This window comes from Chlamydotis macqueenii, chromosome 2, assembly GCF_036417535.1.
Source record: "Chlamydotis macqueenii isolate bChlMac1 chromosome 2, bChlMac1.mat, whole genome shotgun sequence".
NCBI classification, from domain to species: Eukaryota; Metazoa; Chordata; class Aves; order Otidiformes; family Otididae; genus Chlamydotis; species Chlamydotis macqueenii.
The window spans coordinates 36,393,759-36,417,981 of NC_141557.1; the positions used below are offsets into that span (position 1 = coordinate 36,393,759).

Sequence of the window (24,223 nt, forward strand, 5' to 3'; positions counted from 1 at the left end):
TTGTTCATAATATCAGAGGAGTCAGAGCATTTACTTAAACCAGCAGCCAAATTGGAGGACAGGCAGGGAGACTTAACTTTCCCTTGGAAGAAGTTCATGTGCATTTTCCCCAGAAGGTGTAAGGAAGAGACCAGAGAAGTTGACCATGCGCTCCGGGTACCCAGGGGCAGAGGCCAAGTGGAGGCATGTCAAAGGTTGGCTCGCAGCACGGGCTCTGTGGCGGAGATTTTGTGCAGGGCTGTCACCCTTCAAGCAGCGGCCTGAAGAGGATTAGTAGTGCTTAAATGGGCCCTTCGGACTTCAAATTATGGTGGTGACTGCTGCAGCCTTGAGATGGCTTATACCTGGCTTAGCACTTCATATGTCTGTCCTGTGTCTTGTGCCATGCTTCTTAGCAGCACCACGTAGTTTGCTGGAGATTAGCAGGCTTGAGGTTTCATTTGCATCGCTTAGTGTATCTCAGAAAGTCTTTCTGATAATGTAGTAACAGCTATTGAAAGAAAACAGGATAAAAAAGATTATTTGTGAGGGTTTTTTTTTTTGTTTGTTTGTTTGTGCCTCTTCAGGAGCAGCCAACATGTCTATGTTTAAGAATAATTCCTTCTAAATTAAAACAAAAAGGAAGTTTCCCTGCATGTTCCAGCATAGATATTTAGGATAAAATTTTGCAAAGCTCCTGCCAGCCCCAGTACACAAGTCTGATCTATTAATTAACAGTAATTGTTCACTAAGGCTCCAAAAGACTGAAGACACTAGAAAAAAGGGTCTGAGCTACTCAAGTTCGTAGATACTTTTAGAAATGTTATCTTTTTTGTCAAGAAATTCCAGTCACGGTGCTCTGAAGCGGTATTTGGGCGGTGGTTAAACTCTAGTCTGTGAACTGCTGGTGGTCACAAAGCTGTGGTAAGTCATCTGCAGCTGGTCTGTGGAACCATCTTGCCTTAATTACACAATTTATGATAAGAGCACAGAGTGCTGTGAGAAATTCAGAGGGTTGACAGAGGTCCGTGATCCAAAAAATTGGAAACCAGTGGCTGAGACTGATAAGTACAGATTCAAAGCTTTATGATTTCAGTAAGAGCAATGTTTCCCTTCTTCCCCCATCTGCCTATCGTTACTTGTCATTTTTGAGTAAGAAGTTTAATTTTTCTTTACATTTTTTCCCCTAAGGAGATCAGGTTGATAACATTTGACTGAGCGGTGGTGCCTGGGGTTCAAGAAGTCAGATATACTTGTACTGCTCCTGGCCTTTGAGTCTCCAGCACCCTGTGAACAGCTAGCTGTGTCCAGCTCAGGGCTAGCTCTAGGACAGGACCTGGAGGCAGGGAAGAGTCCTTTGGTATTCTGGTATACATCATGCCTGCTGTTTTTTTTTTTAATGTGCCATTTTTTATCAGGTAGCTGTTAAGTGAGCATTTGCCTTGCTTTGAAATGTTCTGAGGAATGGATCCTTTGGCATCAGTTCTGTATTTTTATGTGTCAGCCTCATTCAGTGACTTCATACCTCTTGCTAAGTAAGGGAGTTAAATGGATTTTAACAGTCTGCAATAAGATCTTCCTAGTGCTTTCTCCCTGTACTTAATATTACTTCACAGCATTTTCCAGCAGTTCTTTCCTGTGTCTTTTTTCCTGCCTTAGTGCTTTTTCTCATTCGAACTATACAGATGTTACAGTTCAAAAAAAGAAAAAGTATTGCATTTCAGTCTCCACCAAGTTTACGCTCCCACATCTCTTAATGGATTTTTAAAAATTTTTTTCCTTTCTTTTTTCCTTTCTTTTTTTTTCCTTTCTTTTTTTTCCTTTCTTTTTTCCTTTCTTTTTTCCTTTCTTTTTTCCTTTCTTTTTTCCTTTCTTTTTTCCTTTCTTTTTTCCTTTCTTTTTTCCTTTCTTTTTTCCTTTCTTTTTTCCTTTCTTTTTTCCTTTCTTTTTTCCTTTCTTTTTTCCTTTCCTTTATTTTTTTTCCCTTTCTTTTTCTCTTTCTTTTTCCCTTTCTTTTTCCCTTTCTTTTTCCCTTTCTTTTTTTTTGCTTTCCTTTTTTTTCCTGTTTTCCTATTTTAATCTTTGTAACAGACTTTTTTTCCCATGTAATCCTTCAACCATGTTAGTATTTTGATGAATTTTTTACCAGTTTTCTTTCCTAGTTCCTCTGCTATGTTGCTGGCATGGTGTGGACAGCAAGCTTAGTTCTGTGCTTATGGCAGTTTAAATGTTGTATGCTAGTAACAGATGAAACAGTTGTGATGGGCTGGGTTGAGGGTGTTGTCCTTACACATTGATCTGAATAATGAGAAAATATATGGGTTGGTGCTGTTTCTCAGGAGAGTTGATAACTTTTTTTTTGAGATTATCTTTCTCTTCTGTTGGGAGAGAATTCATAGAGGCTCTGTAATTTTGATGGAGATTGGATATGATTGATTAAAATCATTTGAAAGCCTGCCATTTTTTGCCACATTTAATTTATATTTTTTTTTTTACAGCAGTGTCTTCCAAGTTTTTAAGTTGTTGGGGTTTTTTTTTGTGTGTGGGGTTTTTTTTTGTTGTTGTTGTGTGGACAGCATGTGTGTCACCAGTGGTTTCCACTCATGTGTATTATGTACTGTGGAGTTATGATCTCCATAATCATGCAAAACACTACTGTACCCTTCCTAAAAGTGCACAGGTAGTTGCCATTTAAACATATATGTTGGTTGCCCTGAATGCTGTGTGTCTCTAGAGCCTTCTAGAAGACTTTGGGTTAGAAATGCATGTTTTCTTTCCCCATAAACCGTGAAATGCCTGAAAGTGAGACAGCTTAGACTATTTCTCCTTGTTAAAATTAATTCAATTTCTCCTTGTTAAAAGTAATTGAGAGACCAGGCTATATAAATTATAAAATATTGCTCTGCATTTGCTTTCTATTTTTTTTTTAAATTGATGCTTTTTCTCTTGAGTTATTTGAAAAATATTTAAAGTTGTTGTTTGGGAAAATACAGGTAAATGATTTCTTGCAGAAAACAGGAAAAAATACAAAAAAGTGCTTTTGTCTTTGTTTAGATGAATTGGATTTTTCTCTTGTTTTTTTTTTTTCATGGCAAGTATCTTCTGATTTTAGAATTAGTATCATACTTTGCAAAGTATATTTATGTACAACTGGTTATAGGTGACAGCTCTATTGATCTAAAAGCTCACTCAGAACAATCCTGAACAAGTCTTCAGTTTGTATAAAAATTGTATCTGCAATTTTCATTAAATCTCACAGTTAGAATAGAGTAGTAGGAAAATATAAGCTGGCTTTGGTTCAGAAACCAGCTCTGATAGTTTAAAACTGCAAACAAATTTGGTCTGAAACTCAGAATATTATGATAGGTAGTAAAGGATGGATCCATCTTCTTCATCCTTTGCTTTCGGTAGATGGGGATGTGTGATACAGGTGGTGCTGTGTGACATGGATGGGTGTTCCTCTGGAGGAGCCGGGGTTTAGTGGAAACGGTGACTGCCTGGAGTCATGGGGTATATTTCGCCTGTGTCTTTGGAGCTGTCATTTCTCTGCTGTGCTTGCCAACAGGGTGTGTGTTCTTGTGGAGTGATGTGTAATCCTCTCCACCAGAACATGGACACATGACTTCAAGAAGTTTTTAGCCTTTAGAAAAAAGAAGTGTGTTGCCTATCCAAAGTTAAGTGGTTGCATGTGGGAGAAAAATGTTCAAATGTTTTCTTGAAAGTCTGAAGCTAAAATGGGGAATACGGTGTGACTGGGGAGAAGTCAAGCTGATGATGATCTATTCCCTTTCCTCTTGCAGCTGGAAAGGTTGAGAATGACCACGTTGATTTAAAAGAGGTTGTGGATATGGCTTGTTGGTTTTTTTTTGTTTTTTTTTTTTGTTTGTTTGCCTTTGTTTGTTTGTTTGTTTTGTTTTGTTTTTTTTTATTTTATTTGAATGTTAAATACTGCTGGAGATTACACTATGAGCACATGGGTGAGGGAATCATTTCTATAAAATAGAAGTGTTATAATCCTAGTTTCTGCTTCAGTGGGAGTGACTGGGAACTTTGGTGAGGATGAAACTAGAGTGCTAGAAGAAATAAATTCCTCTTAATTTATTAGATCTTAATAAGGATCCATTAAATTAATCTTAAGGGTAGAGGATGTCTTTTGTGTCTCTATAGCTTTTGGCATGTAAGTGGCCTGTTGCCTGCATGGACATTCAGGTTCAGTTTAATAAAATGGATAATAATAACAAGCTCATATGCCCTCTTCTAATGCTGAAGGACAATTGTGAAGATCTCTGAGAAAACTCTGTGTGTGTATCATAATCTGACGTAGTATGGATGGGTCTTGGGAGTGTTAAAAGCAGAGAGTGAGCTCTGTCTGCATCATTGCTCCTGTTGACTCCTCTGAGTTGGAGCGCTGGGAGCTCCCCACCTAGTATCAATTAATCTTAACCATTGGCTTAAGAGCTGGAGGAGAATGAAAAGGGAAGTCAAAGTGAGATGTTCTTAATGGATCCCTGGTGGAAAAGCATGCAGAACTCCATAAAAGTAGAGGTGGAAGCAGCCTAACCAAATAACAATTCAACTGTAAAGTGGAGATCTCAGTTTCAGCCAACATTGCTGAATTTGTCCTGTTTCTATAAGAGCCCAAAGTCGAGTCTACAAGTTGCTCATTAATATCTTATCCATATCTGTTCAGAATCAGGTGCAGAGCTCAACACAACAATGCTATTTTGAGTGTTCTGAAGACTGTCTGCATCACACACGCAACGAGCCTAGTCTTGCTGTGCTGGTGATATAGAGTCATTCTGCATGTCATGAGGCATATGCCTAGATCAGATAGGCTTAGTGTCAGATCCATTGTGCATTACCTTCCTGCCATCTTTCAAAGCATAGACAATGTCATTTAAGTATGAACTTGCTTGAACTCCTCTGTAAATTCATAAGCATCTCACTGATGTAAATTATTCTGAGATTGCCAAATCCTTTTCTTATGAGTGTGAGAGTCATGCAGAGTTTGACATTTTGTTGGGAAATCTTAGGCTTTCTCTTGGCAGCATAGTATAAAGGTATAGTTCCTGCCTAACAACAGTGCTTGCATTACTGAGAAGAATGGACATCTGGATGCATTGACAGGTTTTCATTCTATTTTTGTTTTCCATGCATCACATATTCAGCCTGTTTTCTGAAAAGATACCGTTTATTGGAAATTGTTAAAACTTTGAAACGGCGTTACAAGTTTATGCGTGTAAGATAACAATTACAATGTCTTACGTGCAAACAAAATTCTTCATACCTGTCATAATTCATACCATTTGTACCTTGGAGAGGTCTGGAATTATAGGAGAAAAGGGAAAGAGAAGGATAAGAAAATGGAAGTACTGAATGTAGGAGCACAGGAATCTGATAGTAAATCTTTAAGTTCTGCCCTGCCATGGTACAACAAAATCCAGTAAAAATTTGGGCAAATGCTGGGGTACCACTTGTCTAAAGGTCGTGATGGATTTGCATCCTATCCCTTCCTAGGAAAAGATTCCATATATCTAAGGTTATCCTCTCTTATTACCTGATGTTCATGACATAGTACTGGGATATGAAAAATTACAGTTGAAGTCCTTTGTCTGGCTTCCTCTTGCAATCCATGCTCCTAAGTGAATACTGGAGCTGCTGAACCTGATTCATACTTGTATTATATTGTTCATTTACTTGTGTAAATTATTTACTTGAAGAGGAACTCAGAGCTGGGTCTTCTTCATACAGGGTGAGTGTTATACCATGCTGCTGTAGGCAGCCTCTTTATATGTTTATGAAGACTGGAACAACTCCTGTAAAACAAACAGATGTCCCTGTGTCCACACTAGCCTGGGAAATCACCTGAAATACATGAGAACTGGGAGACGGGGATGACAGCTAAGGCCTTCAGTGTGGATCCTCTAATTATTGGTTCCTGTTCCATGAGGAAAGTCATCTAAAGGGTTTATTCTTGTTTTGGTTCAGAATGCAATCTTTGTTTTAGATCTGGGATTCAATGTTATCTGCCTCTCCTGCCCTCCACAGTTGATCAGAGCTCTCAGTTTCCTTTCTCAACAGCTTTATCTATCATTATTTTGTGGGTTTTATGTGTTTCCTACACAAATTGGCTCATAAATTGGAATTCTGAATGAAATTGAACTTTAGTTTTAAATCCTGAGGATTGCAGTGGTCAGGAAGATGCTTTGTGTGAGTCTTGACGGCAGAGTGCATGTGAAGGTGTTTCTTCCCCTTTTGCTCAGCCTAGCATGAGGTGAAAATAGAGAGTTTCTTTTCTTGTAACCGCTAACAATCCACACGTTGATGCCTGATAGGAGAAATAATGCTCTCAAGGTTACCATATTTTTCATATGTATACACTGTGGGTTATCTCTGGCTTCAGAGTTTTGTTTGTTTTTAAACGTGGGCCAAGTCAAACCTTGCGGTTTAGCAGCAGTGTGTATTGTGTGTGTAGGGATAATAGGAGAGAAGTTTTACTCCAGGGTTCCTTCCTCAGTAGTATCCTGGTCTCTTGTGGCTTGTTTGCTCTGTGGATATGAGTTATCTGTGAACTTTTTTTTTTAAAGAACTTTTTAAGGGCTCCAGCTTACTTGAAGCAGAGGTTATGTATGTGCAAATATAGTGCTATTATTCTAGGCCTCTGGGATATTATCGCTCTACAAAAGATATGGAGGCTAATAGAAATGGCTGTTTCATGACGTACCGTGTACTGTTTGTTACTCTGGGACTATAAAACTTGATTTGCTTGTCAGTCTAAGCAGACCTAGTACACAGTAAACAACCATGTAGTAAATCATGTGCCATGCGCTCACCACAGAAGTAATTTTCAAACAAAATATATATTGAGTTCAGTTAGGAGAATATGGCTAAATATCCCCATTATAAATCATGAGTCAGAATCACAGAAGAGTGATTAGTCAACTTGCAGGTATTTTTCCATTTATAGTGCCCTGTAAAAGTAAATAGTTATTTTTCATTTTTTTTTAACTGTTGTTGGTTACAAGAAGATCTATTGTCTTGGGATTTACCAGGAGCCAGTAACTTTTCATATTGTTGATACTTTCAGATTTCTAATTATATTCCTATAAAACACAAAACCAAGATTAGACATTTATTTATTTTTCATTTTCCTCCACCATCCTTCATTTCCCTTCTTTTCACAGAATATCTCCATACATAACACAGTTGGAGGAGCAATGTCAGGACCTGGATCTCACCAGCTGACAAATACAAGGATGCCAAACCACGACACCAGCGTTGTGATTCAACAAGCCATGCCGTCTCCACAGTCCAGTTCGGTCATTACGCAAGCACCTTCCACAAATCGACAGATTGGGTAAATCCATTTGCATGTTCTCATTTCTCCAGTTTTCTGGCTCCAGCAGCTGTATGTAGCACCAGATGTTGTCCTCGTGGCTCTTAAGGTTCAGCTACATGCAGGACCAGATGTTGTCCTTGTGGTTCTTGAGGTTATGGAGCTCACACTTGATCCTGTTAGCATGTGGCAAGGACCAGTGCAACATGCGTTGCAGACTGTGGGGCAATGGCCAGGACACTACATCTACTCCAGACCTGGCAGTTTGCTTCAAAAGGGGCAGAGTGCTGTAGTTGCAGCAAAGTCCTGCTTTGTCCTTCCAGTTTCTTGTTTTTATCTGCTTACATGCAAAGTTCATGTTGTTTCTATAACTGCTGTGGCAAGACAGAGTATTTATGAAGCTGATTCTTTCACTTCCTTCAGTGGGATCTCTGGATGCTCAGTGGGCTTAGGCTATTTCCTAGGTACTTTGTTTAACTGAGAAATGCTAGAAGACCATCAAGATAAATGGAGTTTGGCATAGCCACCTGTGTGGGCAGTTGCTCAATTTGTGATGATGGATCAATATTTATTCCCATGGATTGGCAATATGGATGCTTATTGTATTGGCTTGAATGACAATTGTGTGCTCATGTTTGGAGAACTGCATGTACAAAAACATCCGTGTCTTGTACAGCCGGTTACTTCCAGCAAATATGAGGTCCTTACAAACCACAGTAACTTGGTTTTAGTTATACAGAAGCTACTTGGATGGTTTGAGGGTACATTTTTTTTTGTCACACAACTCTGAGAATTTGGGGGTTTTATGCATGAAAACATATGGATAAAAAGATAGATTGGGGGACTGAGAATGAAGCAGCAGTCTAGATTCATTATCTGTCATTTGTAATTTGGTCACATCCATTATATCGTAAGTGCAAAAGCAGTCTCTGTCCCTAGTCATTGTCTAAATAATTGATGAGCAACTTGCAGTCTCTTGAGAGTAAAATCAAAAAGTGAAATCTTGGCATTGAAAACTAAAAATTCAGTTATTCATGAGTTTTCTTTCAATATTCCTGATGGCTGGGGCTGGATATAGCCCACAGGTTCTCTGTCTCCCAGTGCCATGGTGGTAGGGATGGCCAGCGGCACTGACCGCTGCGTAAGGGTTACCCAGCCACGCTCAGGACATGGATTCCATCTGCTGCCCCAGTATTGTGCTCCTGGCAAAGCTCCTCTACTTTCCTTGTTACTACTATTTCATGCTTTGGTTCTTAATATAAAAATCTGATCATGTGGGTAGGGTAAACATATTTGATAGATGTGCCCTTGTATATGTTACCTATTGACAAAACACAGTGTTCAGTGAGATTTCATGTGCAATATCATTTGCCTGTGAATCCAAGAAAGTTGTTGTCTTAAATATGCCCCATTCTGTTCAAAGACAGGGAACTGGGAAAGAGGGAAGGAGGAAGAAACAGTTTAATTTTCAATTTTAGAAAGAAAAAGAGCTAAGGCCATTATTTGAGTTAAGGACGATTAAGCTTCTGTTCAAATTGTGACTTAATATATCTAGTGGTAATTATGATCTTAATTAAAAACAAAAAAAAAAAACCCAAACAACTTTTAATACTCAGTGGTGAGGTGTTTTATGTAGGACTGTACTTGGCTTCCAAACAATTGTTTCTATATAATGAGAAAAAACCTGCATGTGGTTTTGCAAGACCCTGTCAGTCAGGTTTTAGGTTTGCGTTGGTTCGGGGCCATGGTGATTAGAATCTCCAGAGTTGGAGGGATTGAGGATAAAAAGGCCTATTTCCTAGTCAGTGGTGAGCGTCTCCTTTGGGAAACTTTGTCATGACATATCTTAATTCTCCCGTGTGATTGAATCACAGAAATGTTTCCTGAGTCTAAAGCTGCTCTATTGGGAGGCAATTGTCAGCATTTTAGTCTCTGTGTGAGCTGGTGTGTGAATGAGACTTATGGTGTGACCTCCAGTATACTCTGTTCCCCATTCTTCCCTCTTCCTAGGAGGTTTTGTTTTTTGTTCATGGTGTGTTCTAGGAGATAATTGCTGCATTTTGGACTTCATCGACTTGCCAAAGTGTTGAGCATCCTTGTTGTTTGTCTTCTTTTCCTTCAGTCTTTTCCCTGTGGTGCCTGTTTTATTTATTCAAAGAACATATCTTGTCATTTCCATTTATCTTCATCTTGTCCTTCTAAACGTGGTAAGAACTATATCCAAGATTCATTCACGAGGAATACAGACTGGACAATGGTTTTGATATTAGACAACTGAAGAAAAATTCAGATGGATTCAGAAAATGTTTGAGTTCTGCAAAGTTTGCTGGTTTTGGTTTGGCCCACATTCTGAGGTGCTCAAATCAGTGGTTTTGGGTTAGGTTCCCCCTTTCTTTAAAAACATTTGAAGCTGCCCCAAAGGGGTAGATGAGTCCTTACCACGGAGAATTGTGCCAGGGAATATGCCTTTTAATGAGCAATAAAAACAGCAGAGAGCAACTGGATAAAACTCTCATTGAGCTAGTTCTGTAAAAGCAGGATCAAGCCCTAAAGGTTATATAGAACCATCTTGTAGCAATATTCTGATTTTTATCACAACCACAAATATTTTAGTGTCAGACTATGGCCAAGCCACCTGCAAATGTTTGTGATGGCCTTACTCCAATGAAAACAGGGAACAGCAATGAAAGTCTTCATTTAGACCCTGCTTGTAGGCTGTGCTCCAGTAACAGGGAATGGGACCCACCTGTGCCCCCGTACAGCTTGTTTCATGGTGAGCAGTGGGTGAGTTCACAGCAGCTGACGTTCCCGAGGGATGTAATTTTTCCCTGCTTTCTTCTCTCCTTCTCCTTTTTCTCCCTCTCCCTCCATCCCTCTTCCTCCCTCTCTGCCTCTCTCTTTTTTTCCTATCCCCTCCTCTGGCTCTGGGGGCTTGCATATAAAATGAGATATTGACAGAAGGCATGGGAAAACATGACAGAAGGAGTGTTGTTGGGCAAGCCTTACTGGCACAGCGTATATACACACATTGTTTCGGGTATTAATCTTCAGCTACTGCTGAACAGGCATCCAGCCAGATTAATCAGAAAAAGGGAAGAGCATGAAGGTTAATAACTTAAAAAATAAGACAGAGTGCAGTCCCACTTTCTTCCCACCGTGTACCTTGTTGAGATCAAACAGCAACGTTATCATTACAGCAAACGGGCAGGTTGGTGTAAAAGTCCCAGATAGTATTTATGCAGTGAGGCAGTCTCTAACCTCCTCGCCATCCCTCCTCCCTTTCCCCCCAAGCCTTTAGCATGTGGGAGGAATGTTGTAACTAGTAACTACTTGTGCTGGTGAAAAAAAATCAGTTGAGGAACACTTAGCAGTGAAGGGTGTCTTTGGCTGATTAATAGCACATCATTTGGAGATAAGATACGTGGAGGAAAAGCAGTAAGGCATATGGAAGAAGTGGAGAAAAAAATAATACAAGACATGCATTTGTCAAAGGTAGAGAAAGGCAGATAAGCTGAATCAGCTTAAGATATGGGGCTCTGAACTAGGCTGTACAATAGCAGCATTTGTCTTCTTTTTTTTAAAATAACTCCATTATTTCAGTAACTGAGTATTCAGCAATGTATGTGGAAATTACGGATAGACAAATTGGTGACAACACAGTACATTGGTTGCTTTATCTGGGCATGTCTTTTGCTAGGTAAGATGTGTTTTTCAGCCCAGCAAAGACTGTAGGTGGCTGCAGTCTAACAGCTCTGCGTTCCTGGAGAAAGTAACCTGCCTTCTGTTTTTCAAGCTAATAGCAGATATGGCTAATAATTATTCCAGCTTGAAACTCACTGGTGGAGCTCTGTAGCTGAAAGGGAACACAGAATGATTCAGGGCTGTCAGAGATCCAGCAAGTTGTTAACACTGTACTAAATGGAGGGGGGAATGTGAGTCCAGTTGCAGTGAACTCAGGCTCCAGAGTGGACATAGCACACTAACCATGTGATGTCGATTATCTGTTTTCAAAGTGTTATAGAGCATTAATCAAGATAAGATGGCCTTCTGGCACAGCATCAGAAGGGAGAAATTGCAACCACATTTGGCGAAATGCAAGCAGGTAGGAGGAGGCAACAAAAGAGTTTAGAGTATGCCTCTGGTGCCTTTAGGTACCAAAGAATTGTGGTACCAGTGGGAGGACAGCCCTTCGGTCCCCACATGCCATACCTCTCTCTCTGTTTCCAGCTTATCACCTTTTCATGAGGTTGACTGCTTTCCAAAGAGAGGGGCATGGAAAATGCAGCAGTCATCAAAACTGCATGTGGTGTGTTCGATGACACAATGAAGAGCAGAGTCATTGTGACTGGCCTTGGGGATTTGGAAAATAAAAAAAATTTCTCAGCTGTAGACTTAATCTGAGGGACTCGAGATGGCAAAAGGGCAGGGCTCCTCTCTGGCAAGCACAGGAGTTTTGCCATAGCAGCAAACTATCTGAGACAGCAGCTGCTGGTTGAGTTCTCAGAGTATCCTGCTATCATCCTTTATAGCCTGAAGAAACAGAAAAGACTCCTGTAAGAAACGTTCATGAGCAGAAACTTATAACGCAGCTAGTTCTGGAAGGCACTTGGAATAAGCTGGTAACTCAGAAGGGTCTTTGTACATGCCAGATAAAGTCTCTCTCTAAGCTCCTAGTAAGTTGGAGGAGTGTGTGGCATCCAAGAGGCCATGGAATGATGTGCTTTTACTAAATTCAAAGACCAGTTCCCTTTCCAGGAAACCTGGGATAAAGGCCTCTGTTCCAACTCATGTATTTGAAGTGCCACAGTATTTTTTGAGATGAGAAGAAATATGCAGTGAGAGATGCAGTATCAGATGACCTCTTGGTGTCAGATCACTGGACAGGGAGGAAAAGGGAAGGAAGAGAGAGCATCCGACAGTGCCATTCTGTCTTTTTTTTTTTTTTTTTTTGTACTCAGAGTTGGGCTTTATTCCCTGTTTAATGCTCCTACTTCTTTTTCTTCTGTTTATGCTAAGATGTGTTTTCTGTAGTACCTTCTACTACACTGGCCTTGGCCAACATTAATATGGAGTCCCATCAAGACACATGTGTGACCCTCTCTGGCCGTTTCATCCCTTTTAGCTAGCTGCTGCCCAAATCATCACGTTGACCTGCAGACTGAAGCGTGCCGCTCCACGTGTGATGTTTGGAAGCTCTATCTGTTCCCCATCCTCCCCTATTGTTTTTTGCATCGGCATGTTCAGGAGCTGCTGACTCAATCTCTCCTGACACTGCTGAGTCAGGAAGAAAAAGAGCAAAACAGCACTGGTCTGTGTGTCAGATGCAGCACAAAGGGGTGATTGTTCACGACATCTTTTTTCTATCCACAGCCACATACTCCCGTGCCTTCCCAAAAACTCTTTCTTGCTGTAAGGTCTAGGGAGGGGCTGGAAAGTACTGACATACATCAAGATGACTTTCAGGGGACTGAAAGGAGGATCATTAGCCAGGTAATAAATAGCCTGTCAATCAGGAATGGAGGTTTAGAGTGTTTCTTATCTGACTTAAAGTCAACTGTTATCCTGAAAGTTATGCGCTTGTTATACATGTTGGTTAAATTTATTAAAGAATGCAGTATCTTATGGCTCATACTTTCTACTTGACAAAACTCCTAAGCTTATTATAAATGTTGCTTGTTCACAGCAAGAACACCAGAAAAAAAAGTGTCAGGGATATTGCGTGATTTGCTGGCCACTGACTCTTATTAGAATTGTTGTCTTTCGTTATGAAGAGAAACCAGCCCTTCTCCCTCCTCCGATGGTTGTTTCACATAGGCAGTGAAACCGCATTCAAGCCAGTTCTGATATAAATGGTTTCTAAGAAATGGATCATGATGTTTCTGTTCCGGAAAGCTCATCCCGCCCAAGAACTGTAGGAAAGCAAGGTTAGAGTAGTGTACGGCACCCATAACTGCGAAATAGTGAGCTTTCATAGGCATAGGTTGGCTCTCACATCAGAGTAAGTCATAAAGAGGATTTAAGTATGATATACAGAACTTGGAGAATACAGCATTGATTGCTTAATTTTAGTGGTTGGTATCTCTCACGTACCTCTTGTGTGTATATATATATATAAAGTACACTCTGTATAAATCTTCTTTAAAGGTGTCATCAAAATTTATAGTCAGAGCTTCTGATGTATATGACTCTTTGAACTAAAACAGATGTAAAATCATTTTTGGATGGAAGACGATCTCAGAGTTGCAGTGGGTTTGATTTGACAGATCAAGCTTTCCTAGACCAGAAATGATCATTAGAACTCTGCACAGCCGAATTGCATAGCTCTGCTCTTCATCACAGGTTTGCACTTAACATGCCCTGATGCATGATTCCAGTATGTGTTTTATCCAAGTGTCAGCCTGTTTGACAGGTAACTAAGCTGCAGTAAAACACTAACTCAAACAATATAGACTTTGTTCGGTGCAAGGCTTTTTTTAATTTCTTTTTTGATTCTTTTTATTCAAGAGACTAATTTGCAGGTTCCAGAGAAAGAGCAAGCTTTGGGATGCTGCCTCACACCATGTCAGTTCAGAAAAGGGCTTAAATGTTTGCTGGGGGTGGCACGATAGCTGTAATGAGGGAGTAAAAAGTGAAGAGCTTCATGTGCCAAGAACTCTAATAAAAATTTAGTTGCTCGGTAAGAAGGTAGGTTGTATCTGTTTCAATAAGGGAATTGGCATTGATGTAGTGAACAAAAACCACTTTGATTTTACATGGTTTGTCTTGCCAGTGTGTTTTTTAACACTTTCAAAGGGATATAAAAACAGACTATAAGCTAGTAAATTACTATAAGTTAGTAAAGTATTAATGTGGTTTTGGGGTTTTGTTTTGTTTTGCTTTTTTGTTTTTTTTTTTTTTTTTTTAAGCTGGTACCTGGCTGAAAACTAATGACAGAGAAAAACCTAATGTTCAGAGAAAAACTGATGTTCAGAGAAAAATGCCTGGGAAAAAACACAGAAATTATAGACTATGCATAAAGTGTATGAATCCTCTTTTACCACCTCTAAAAGTAGGCCTCCCTATTAATTGATGAGTTGAGTTTTAGAAATGAGTGGTACAGTATGGTTCCATGTAAGGCATATATATGGTTTTGTTTATACTTATGGACAAGTCAAATATGCATTTAAAAAAACCCACCAAAATACAATTTAAATCAGAAGCATAGATAAATCTAAGATGACAACATTGTCGAAATGGCTTCTTTTAAACAAATGAAATTATGCTTGATTTGGAGGGGAAAATAATTTAAATAAAGCTATCATTTTGGAGACCTTCTAGCAAAGTTCCACAGGGTAAATCATACTTTTAAATTCTCTTAGCAATGTTTAGTAATAAATTAGAAGGAGCTGGTGACTAGACAGAACCTGCAGGTAGGTTGAGAAGAGTTTATTCTGATGAGCGCAGGAAGAGTGTTCCTTGGAAGAAGGAACAAATTAGAGAGTGTGTTTTAGAAACATTTGCTGCTATGAGCATCTGTATTCTGCCAACAGAGACCTTTATTCTGAGCTCACATAAATGAAGTGGAATTTTGCCAGTAAAAGGGGTTGTGTTACTCCGGTTGTAGGATCCAGGTCCTAATTGGTTTATGAAATGAAGGGGGCAATCTTTGAGCTATTACCAGCTTCCTCTGCTGCAAGTGAAGTGAATCACAGCTGTTCTGATAGGGTCCATAAAAACTTGGCGAGCTAATAAAATGTTTTTAGTGAACAATTCTCCAAATGAGTGAAATCCAAATCCCTAGCTTATTTGACAGTCTTCAGAGAATTGTGTATATTTCCTGGGAAATTCTGATTTGTAATATGTTACTTTTATCTAGTTCTTTAACGATAGCATCTAGGCTGACTGGTGCCGTAAATGTAAGGGCTCAAAGTAACATTCTTACTTCTTTTTAACCCTACAAATTGAAATACAGTGTGTACCTATCAAACATTTGATAGAAGAAAAAAGTTGTGCCTGTTTGTTTTTTTTTTCTACCTTATATTGCTTGTGTCCTTTTATTTTTCTGTGCCCCTGCCCCCATCTCTTGCTCTTTTTTTTTTTTTTTTTCCTAAGGTTAAAAAAAAAGGCACAGTTAGCATCAAATGACCCTAGACAGAAATTCTTCTGGTGCTTCCATTCCTGTGATTTATTTAATGAAAATAGTAGCGTTTGGTCTTCATATATTTTCTTCAAGCAACTTAAAATTTTCTAGACCTGGTTAAAGTCAGATATGTTAATCCTGACTTGTTAGCAGAGCAATTTTTCTGAACCATTTGTTCAGTTCATGGATGTTTTGAGAGAGATTATGTACATCTAATAGTCCCTAAAGATCCCTGGCATGGGTTTGAGTACAACCTGACATTTTTGGTATCATTGTATATGTTGAAGAATTCACAATTTTCAGTGAAGACTGTTCAGTGTTTGTTTAGAATTCTGTTCTTCTCAGCTTTCCTGGCATTAAGAATTTTTATTTATGGCCTGGTTGTCTTTAAACTTTTTTTTTTCTTCTCCTCACAGAAATGTCTGTGATTTCCCAGGCAAAGACAGGATCACCCCACCTTTTGAAAGTAAGATGACCTAAAAAGAATACAAATAAAGAACATAATGGGTAGTTTCTTAAAGAGCAAGTAATTGGATTTCCAGGTTGGTTAAATCTCAGCTGATTGGGCTTGAGGCTCACATTGCTGTGAGCATCCACTTTCATACCCATAGCTGGGCATTTATAAAACATATCATCGAAGATTCCCCCTTTATATTAGTCATCATATGGAGGATGTTGCTTGTCATATCTTAGACAGGCTGCTGCCTCTGGTGTCTAGAGAGCGACTGTGCCTCTGCACGTCAGCTGTAAGGTGCCATTTGGGCAGCCTCTGATCTTAAAGGAGTGTGGCTACAAAGCAAGTGCTAGCTACAGCTGAGTATCTGGCTTCCTTTCCTTGACAGATGGATTCTCATACTGCATGTCCCTGTAACACGCAGTAGGGTTGTCTCACATATTGCATAGGAAGATGTTTAGGAGATGCAAAGATCATAGAATCGTAGAACCGTTTGGGTTGGAAGGCACCATTAAAGGTCATCTAGTCCAACCTCTTCTGTAAGGAGCAGGGACATTTCCAACCAGATCAGATTGCTCATAGCCTCATTCAACCTGGCCTTGAATGTCTCCAGGGATGGGGAATCCACCACCTCTCTGGGCAACCTGTTACAATGTTCCACCACCCTCATTGTAAAAAATGTTTTCCTAATAGCTAATCTAAATCTACATCCCTCTGTTTTAAAACCCTTACCCCTAGTCCTGTCACAACAAGCCCTACTGAAGAGTCTCTCCCCGTCTTTCCTGTAAGCCCCGTTTAGGTACTGGTCTCCCTGGAGCCTTCTCTTCTCCAGGCTGAACAGCCCCAACTCTCTCAGCCTGTGCTACTAGGAGAGGTGCTCCAGCCCTCTGATCATCTTTGTGGCCCTCCTCTGAACTCGCTCCAGCATCTGAGTGGTCAATGCTTTCCTGGAGCACCTGGGCAGAGCTGCATGCAGGAAGCTTCTCTGACATACCCATAAAGCTTGTGTTCTCAGCAAGTGTTTTTGCACTCTTACTGGAAACTGCCCCCAGAGAGATGAACTGCTGACTTAATGTGCCTAAAGGAATCTCTCTTTGGATATGCTGGACTTCATTAATTCATTATCTCTGCGAGTTGTTGATGTAACTTTTTTGGGCAGCACATGAAAGTGGGCAAAAGGCAGCAATAGTTTTTGGCTGTTCAGTTGAACAAGAAGGTCTGTCAAACTCAACAGGCTGTTAATGTTAATGGCTGATCCTGGTTGAAATACTGCTGCAACATTTGAAGAAATAAACTAGAACTGATAAACAAAGGAGACCAAATCTGAACCAATTTCCTGTTATTTCTCTCAGTTGGTGCTTGTTTGAGTGGTTTCATTTGTTTGAGGTTACATGGCACAGTCCCTACTGAAGATATGTGGTCAGTAGATTATAAAATCAGAGCTGGTTAATACATACACCGAATGGAAGAATTGTGTGGAAAACTTTGGCTCCTTACAATTAATTTCCTTTTTAGCCTGTTTTAATTTATTTCTCTGCAGTCCATTCCAGGCCCACAGAGGAAAGAGACCTAAAGTTTCTTTGAATTGTTTCTGATCTGTGGGGAAATAAAATAGGAAGCAGAATAGCATTTCTACTGTGAAGTAGCAAAGAAAGCAGCTAGCGAGTTTCCTTTGCGCCATACTCAATGGATATGGAGAAAGATATGAATTCTGGGCTCCACAACAGGGAAGAAAATCCATACTTGCTTCCAAATTTTCCCCTGGCCTCTATATAGTTCTATTGTTCCAATAAGAAATTTGTGACTCAAAGGATTTATTAAAAATCTATATAAAACATAATAGGCAAAGTTCATTCCAGAAGCCATCAAGTGAAACTATATTTTTCTGTGGGGAAAGCTGGGGTCCCTTCCAGTCTGGTCTTTTTCTGTACACAGCCTAGTAGCATGGAGCTTTTTGTTGCACGTTAATGCAACATCAAGGGTTGTGGGGCCCTAACTCCTATAAAGCAAATGCTAGAAACAATATTGGACCCAAGCAGAACCCGTAAATGCGGAGGGAAGCTAAAACCCATATATAAAAGAAAACAGAGTCTGAGAACAAAAGCAACAAAACCCACATTTCAAACCTCAAAGGAAAAAAAAAAATCAATTTTTGTTTTGGAGGAAACGTCCTTGGAAATGTTCAATTTTCCTTATGACCAAGTTGGGAAGCTGTAAGATGTGTCCTTGAAGATGGTGTAAATGACTCCAAGCCAAAAAAACTATTCCATGTTGACAATAAAAACCCACCACTGAGGTGTATACATATATATATATATATATTTCCTTCTTACTCCTTCTGCTTGCCCATTATATGAACAGGAAAATAGAGACACCCCTGCCATGTTTACAGGCCCTGCCTTGTTATTGTATGATAGACAGAGAGCTAAAAACTGTATTGCCAACACTGCTTATTGGAAAAACCTGGAACTAATTAAGGGACCTCGTTTGTTAGTGCTCATATGTTCACCGGTGGAAATTACTTGGGAGAACAGTTCTACCAGTAAAGAATGGTGCAGTAATAGAACTGCAGAAAATGACAAAGGCAACAACAGCTTTGGGGAAATAGGATGAAAAATACTAACCTAAAAAAAAATTACTACATTGGCTTTGAAAGTCAATTTATTTTTGTCTTGCAGTGGGGAAAAGAGAATGTAATTTGCCTGAACTAGATGATTACTTGTAGTGTGTTTCTACTTGTTAATGATTTACTTACTTGAATGAAACTTGTGAATTGCAGTGGAAGTTTTAGTTGAGTAATGTTCAATATTGGATTATGGTATTTTATTGTTGGGTCTGCTGAGTGTTCCTTTCTACAGTGTCTTCTTCCAAGAGCTGTGAGCACTGTGAATCTTTTTCATGGTATTTTCTCAAAACTGAGTCTGTGCATTCCAAAACCAAGAAAACAAGCTACACAGGGAAAGGGTCTCCAAGTATTTCAGCATGCTGCTCCTTTCCTCCGTACATTTCTTCTGAGCTGTCTGCTTAATTCCAGATCTGCTCCCACAGGCTGATACAGATCTTTGTTTAGAAGTCGGGTCAGAGGATACAAGGTGAGAATACCTGTTGTACAGTGCCTTCTTTGTTGTTGCTGAGATGCGGTGTGTTTTTCTGGATGGGAGGCAGCAGTACTGTTGTTCTCACCCCAGCAAGGCATATGGCACAACATGGTGCAACAGAGTTGATGAGTAAATGATGAGTCATTGTCATTAAGGTAACAGAGTGTATTGTCAAAGGAAAAAAAAAATATAATCTGAAATCAGTTGAAGAACAATCTCAGGCTTTGTTGTAATTTTTGTTTGCCGTCACTTCTGTATCGTGTAGTGCGTGTTGGTTGCATTCTCTGTTTTGACATTTGCTGTGACAGTGTAAGGCATACATATGTACACATGCTCCTGCAGATTTTTTAAGCTACATGATCACTTATGGTTGTACCTAGATGCTCTCTTTCCCTCCTGTTCTCTAGTTTTGCTGCATTGCAAGGGGACATGGTCTTTTCCTACAAGTTGTGATGTTTCTAGTCCCAGTTCAATGGCAGCTCCAGGGTTCAAACTTGCAGCCTGAAAATGAACTAGGCTAAGGGGCCATTACTGTCAAGAATAAAGCCATGTACGGTAACTGAGTGTAATCAGTTTGGATCACATTCGCAGATTCTTTGTATTAGCTTTATCAGGTTGGGCCATCAGAGAGCAGATAGACAGGTAAGACCGAAAGACCTCTGAACCCAATTAAAGTTGTACCACAAAGAAATCAAATTCATGTGGTTTACATTTCAGAAAGTTACATTTGGTGGGCTGTACTTACTTTTATTCTGTAACCTAATGCAGACCATGTGAACATTTGAAACACTTTTAACAGTTAAACCAGCTCAAATAACACAGAACCAGAGCAGCAATAAAGAGTGAATTAAGACTGATTGCAACTACAGCCAAATTTTTTTTTCCTCTTAAAGAAGTATAAATGAGTGATATATTTAAAAACTAACATATAGTAATTTTGTCTTCAGCTTTTAGCACTACAATAGCCATTCTCTTATCTTTAAAAATAAATGTTTGGTTTAGAAAGCAATCCTAAATCCACAGTCTTTTATTTGCAGTGTTTCAGGGTGAGTTTGGATGCACTGTGGAACCAGTGATATTCCCATTGCTGCACATAGTTTGGGGATTGGTCATACAGCTCTGAGATAATCCTGAGGAGCTGACATTTAAAATACTTGGCACAATAAGAGCACCACTATTTGAGGATAAGAATGTAGGTGTTTTATTTGCAGTCCCCTTTCTTAAAACCAATAGATGTGTATGCAGCTTTTCGTTCACAAACACTCCTTGCTCGCTGCTGTTAAGATAGGCCTTATGTGTGGAGTAAACAGAGGTTCAACTGGTACAAACAGGTGTGTGCTCAGTTTCAATATTTGCTGAACGAATAAATTGGATGAAAGTCCTGAAGCCTCCAGAAGATGTGGCTGGAGGTGGGCAGTGCCAAATGTGCCTATGTCCTGCATCTAGCTTCAGGAAAGTGGTGTGGTTTACATCCAAAACAAACAAAATGACTGGCTTAGTTAGCACCAGGGTCATTCAGTGGATCGGTGTCCTCATTTTTGCTCTGTAACAATGATTTTCCAGGACTTTGGGAGGTCTTTCAAGCCTTGGGGAAAGGGATCAGGCCCACAGCTCTTGTCTGTGTTTTATTGAAGGAAGAACTTCCGAGGGCCCCAACCCTTTCCTAGTATCTCTGAGACACCGAAATGCAAACCTCGTGCCATTCTGCTTTTTGGCACAGAGCCACCCGGCTATCAGCAACTGAGCCCAGCTTTCTGGCTCCAGAGCACGACTGAGTGGATACAGCTCGTTTCTCCCAACAGCTGTCCTGATGTGCCTGTGTGTATAACAGCTTTCCTCGCTGCTCCTCATGTAGGGCTGGCTGCTTTGTTGTCTCTGTGTCCATCCCCCGCCACCATTTCCCGTAAGCTTTTGGGGCTGGTGTGATAGAGCATGTTCAGGCATGGGGCTCTCAGTTCGGCATGATTGAAACCTAAGGTTGTGCATCACTGAGACTTTTTTGTGACTGCTCTTTTTCCAAGGGGCACAGACAGCAAGCAGCTCTCCTCCTCTCTCTGGGGTGAACAGCTTGAAGATCTGCTCACATGCTTATTTTCAAGAAGCAGACAATTAGACAGGAAAAGTCTGAGTTGATTTAAAAAAAAATTATTATTATTATTTTTTAAATCTCAGTTGAAAATATACCAAAATACTTGTTTTCTTTAAAGGAATGTCCCTTGTATCTCCATTCCCAAGCAGTGGCTGATGTACTGCTCATGAAATGCAAGCTATTTCAAAGTGTTCATGTGGGGAGCTGGCCATTGCTAATTCTCAGACATGATGGGGCTGGAAGAAAATCTCCATCTGCACCAATGCAGAGAGACTATTCTGTTGTGTGGGGACCAGAACTGGTGGAGTGGAAGGGGACACACTCCCTGCTCTCTCTCATTTTTGTTATGTAGGGGGCTTGGCATGGTAGTTCAAATGCTTGCATCTAACTAGGAAAAGAGGAGTATATCCTGGGAAGGTTAAAATGGGAAAATGGCTGCTACTTCCAATGCTGCCATCTGTCACTTAGAAATAAAGAAAAACAGAAGACTTGGTCAGGTTCTTTAGAGAACAGACACTGTAAATGTAGAAAACACTTAAGTTCTGATTATAACAACAACAGAAAATCCATCAATGAATAGATCAAATCAAGTGGATGTTGTATGATGGACAGAAAGCAACAACAGAAATTATTGAAGTGCTAGCCTGGACTTAGGATAGTTCACTTTGCTTTTTGTTCACCACTGATTTCTTTATGATCTTTGGCAAATTTCTCAGCCCCTCTCAGCCTCAGTTCACCAACTGTAAAGTAAGGAAAGAAATACTCCCTCACCTTACAGGAATGTTAAAAGGAATTTAGATATTACAGGAGCAGAAGGTAAATAGATTCCTCTGATACAACATCTTGAACATTTGATGTAATTAAACATCAGGAATTTTTCTGAATATATAGTTCTTTGCCAGAAATAAAGAGGAATGATAGTATTGTGTAATCATGTCTAAAATAATGTACTACTAATTTCCTGGGACTTAAAATATACTGCAGAAGATGCTTTAAACAGAGTGAGAAAAATCAGAATGCTTATACTAGATTTTTCTCCAGATATCGAGATAATCTAGTCCCCTCCATGACAGAGGGGTTGGACTAGATGATCTTTAAAGGTCCTCTCCAACCCAAACCATTCTATGATTTGCAGAAAATAAATTGAAATGGGAGTTAGTTGTCAGGCGTATTTTGTAAAGGCAATAGAATGCTAATACACACAAGAAACATAACTAAAAGTAATTTCCTTTAACTTTTCAAAATAAACATAAAACAAGAGCTAATAAGATTAAGATATGTTTCAAAGGAGTTCAACATATTCAAATGTAGGAAGACTAATTTTCTTTCTTATTTTTTTCTTTTTCAATTAAAATAAATTTATTAAAGTCCTGTTGAATTAGACATTCACAAATCCTGCAAACACTTTTGAAAAAGTATTATGCTTAATTTATTTTTTCTTTTCTCATTCTGCTTAATTAATTCTATTATAGTAGCCCCCGAGACTCTAAAACAGACTCCATTCTTTGCAAAATACTAAAAAAATGAGTTTTATGTCAAGAGAAGTACAAGCCTACAATCCTCTCCCTGTCTTCCATCTCTGTATTGCATGCTTTCTTCTCTCTCTTCAGAAGGTATCCATTCATTCATCATCCTTCATGTGTGTGTTTTCCTTGTTTTCCCTAGACTGGGCTATGCAAACTGTCTTAGTGGCAGACAGACTCTGAGGAAGCTTTCCATCCTAATTCCTTGCCATTAATGCAAGTTATGAAGTACTGCCAGTGTGCATACTGCCTGTATAGCAGAAGGGAAATGAAAGCAATGCGCTTCCCTAACCCCTCTCCTTCCATGGGGTGAGTCGGATGTGTAACAGATAAAAGTCATACTATGACAGCAAATGTTGGGGGCATATCCATGCAGACTAAGTCAGATAAAGCATTTTAGAAAGGAGGAGAATTAAGTTTCCCCGTACATCCAAAAGAGCTCCTTTTGCTCCCCGCAACGGAAAGAGCACACTGAATTCCATGATTTTCTCCATGGCCTTCAATGGACAGTCTGCAATGGCCTCACAGGGCAGCTTGAAAGGTGATTAAAGACTGTAGAAAAATGCTGCATGTGCTCTTGTGTCAGCAAACTTGAGCTTCTCGTTAGGATATGAGAATACCAAGCTAAAGGTGTCGGAGAGGAAATCCATTATGCCAGATCCTGAAAACAACCCATCTTTGATGAGCAGGGACACACCAAACACAAACACTAGATTGTCCAGCAGCCCTTCAAAACCTTTCTAAAATAACTCCCACCTAGTGTGCTTTCTAGGCTCTTAGAACAGATTGCTCCAAGGACACTTCATGTCTTTTGTTTTTTTTTTTTCTAACAAGCTATTAACAACAGATGAAGAGTAACACCCTCCAAACAATGCAGCCTGAGGCCTAACCAGAAAATCGTTATTTCCAAAAAGTCCTATTGACAGAACTGCTGCAGCAACCTTTCAAAGCTTCACCCACATCCTATGACAACAACAATAAAACCCTGTGCTATTTTTCTTACCTCGTAAAGTTGTCATCTCGGCATAACTAAACATCTTAGTTGCCACCCAGCCCGTAAACATCCTTATGCGGGAGAGGTTATCAAGTAGGTCACTGAGAAGCAGCTCTCAAATTATCTAGAGTATTATCTAGAGCCCTCAGATTTCCTGGAGCCCTTTCAATCTGGTTTAAGACATGGTTATGTTACAAAGGACACAGCTATTTCTTGGCCATTGCTACTCTTCCTGATTTATTAGCTTCTGCTAATGGATAAAGACTAAGTGCTCAATCTAATCTGACCTTTCAGACGTGCTGGCTGTCAGAGTGCCTTTGCTGGTCACCCTATCTATTTCACTGGTGTCCCTCTAGGAAAAGTGTAGCAATCTAAGAGAGAGAGTATGTTCCCTTTGGATTATCAGGTTTAATTCTGTGCCCTTCACGACTTCTGTTATTAAATGTAGAATACCAAGCCGCTGCTTCTGGGAAGAGGACCAAGCATTCTACTGTCCTAATCCCCTTCTAGCAGGCACCCTTTCAAAGGTGCCCTTAGTGAGACAGGTAGGAATCTGTGTGGCATTTATACCAGTTTGGGAACCTTCTCTAGCCTGCTGTCTGATAGCCCTCCCTCCTCTGCTGTCTTCAAG

General features: G+C 39.8%; 1 protein-coding gene across 1 annotated transcript in view; it reads left to right on the forward strand.

Moving 5' to 3' along the window:
* Positions 1-24,223, forward strand: part of CREB5 (cAMP responsive element binding protein 5) — a 259,728-nt gene that overhangs the window by 76,585 nt on the left and 158,920 nt on the right. The window contains exon 5 of the mRNA XM_086742589.1: positions 7,164-7,336. Within this exon, the coding sequence (XP_086598715.1) occupies positions 7,164-7,336 (173 nt within the window). The remainder of the gene's footprint in view (positions 1-7,163; positions 7,337-24,223) is intronic.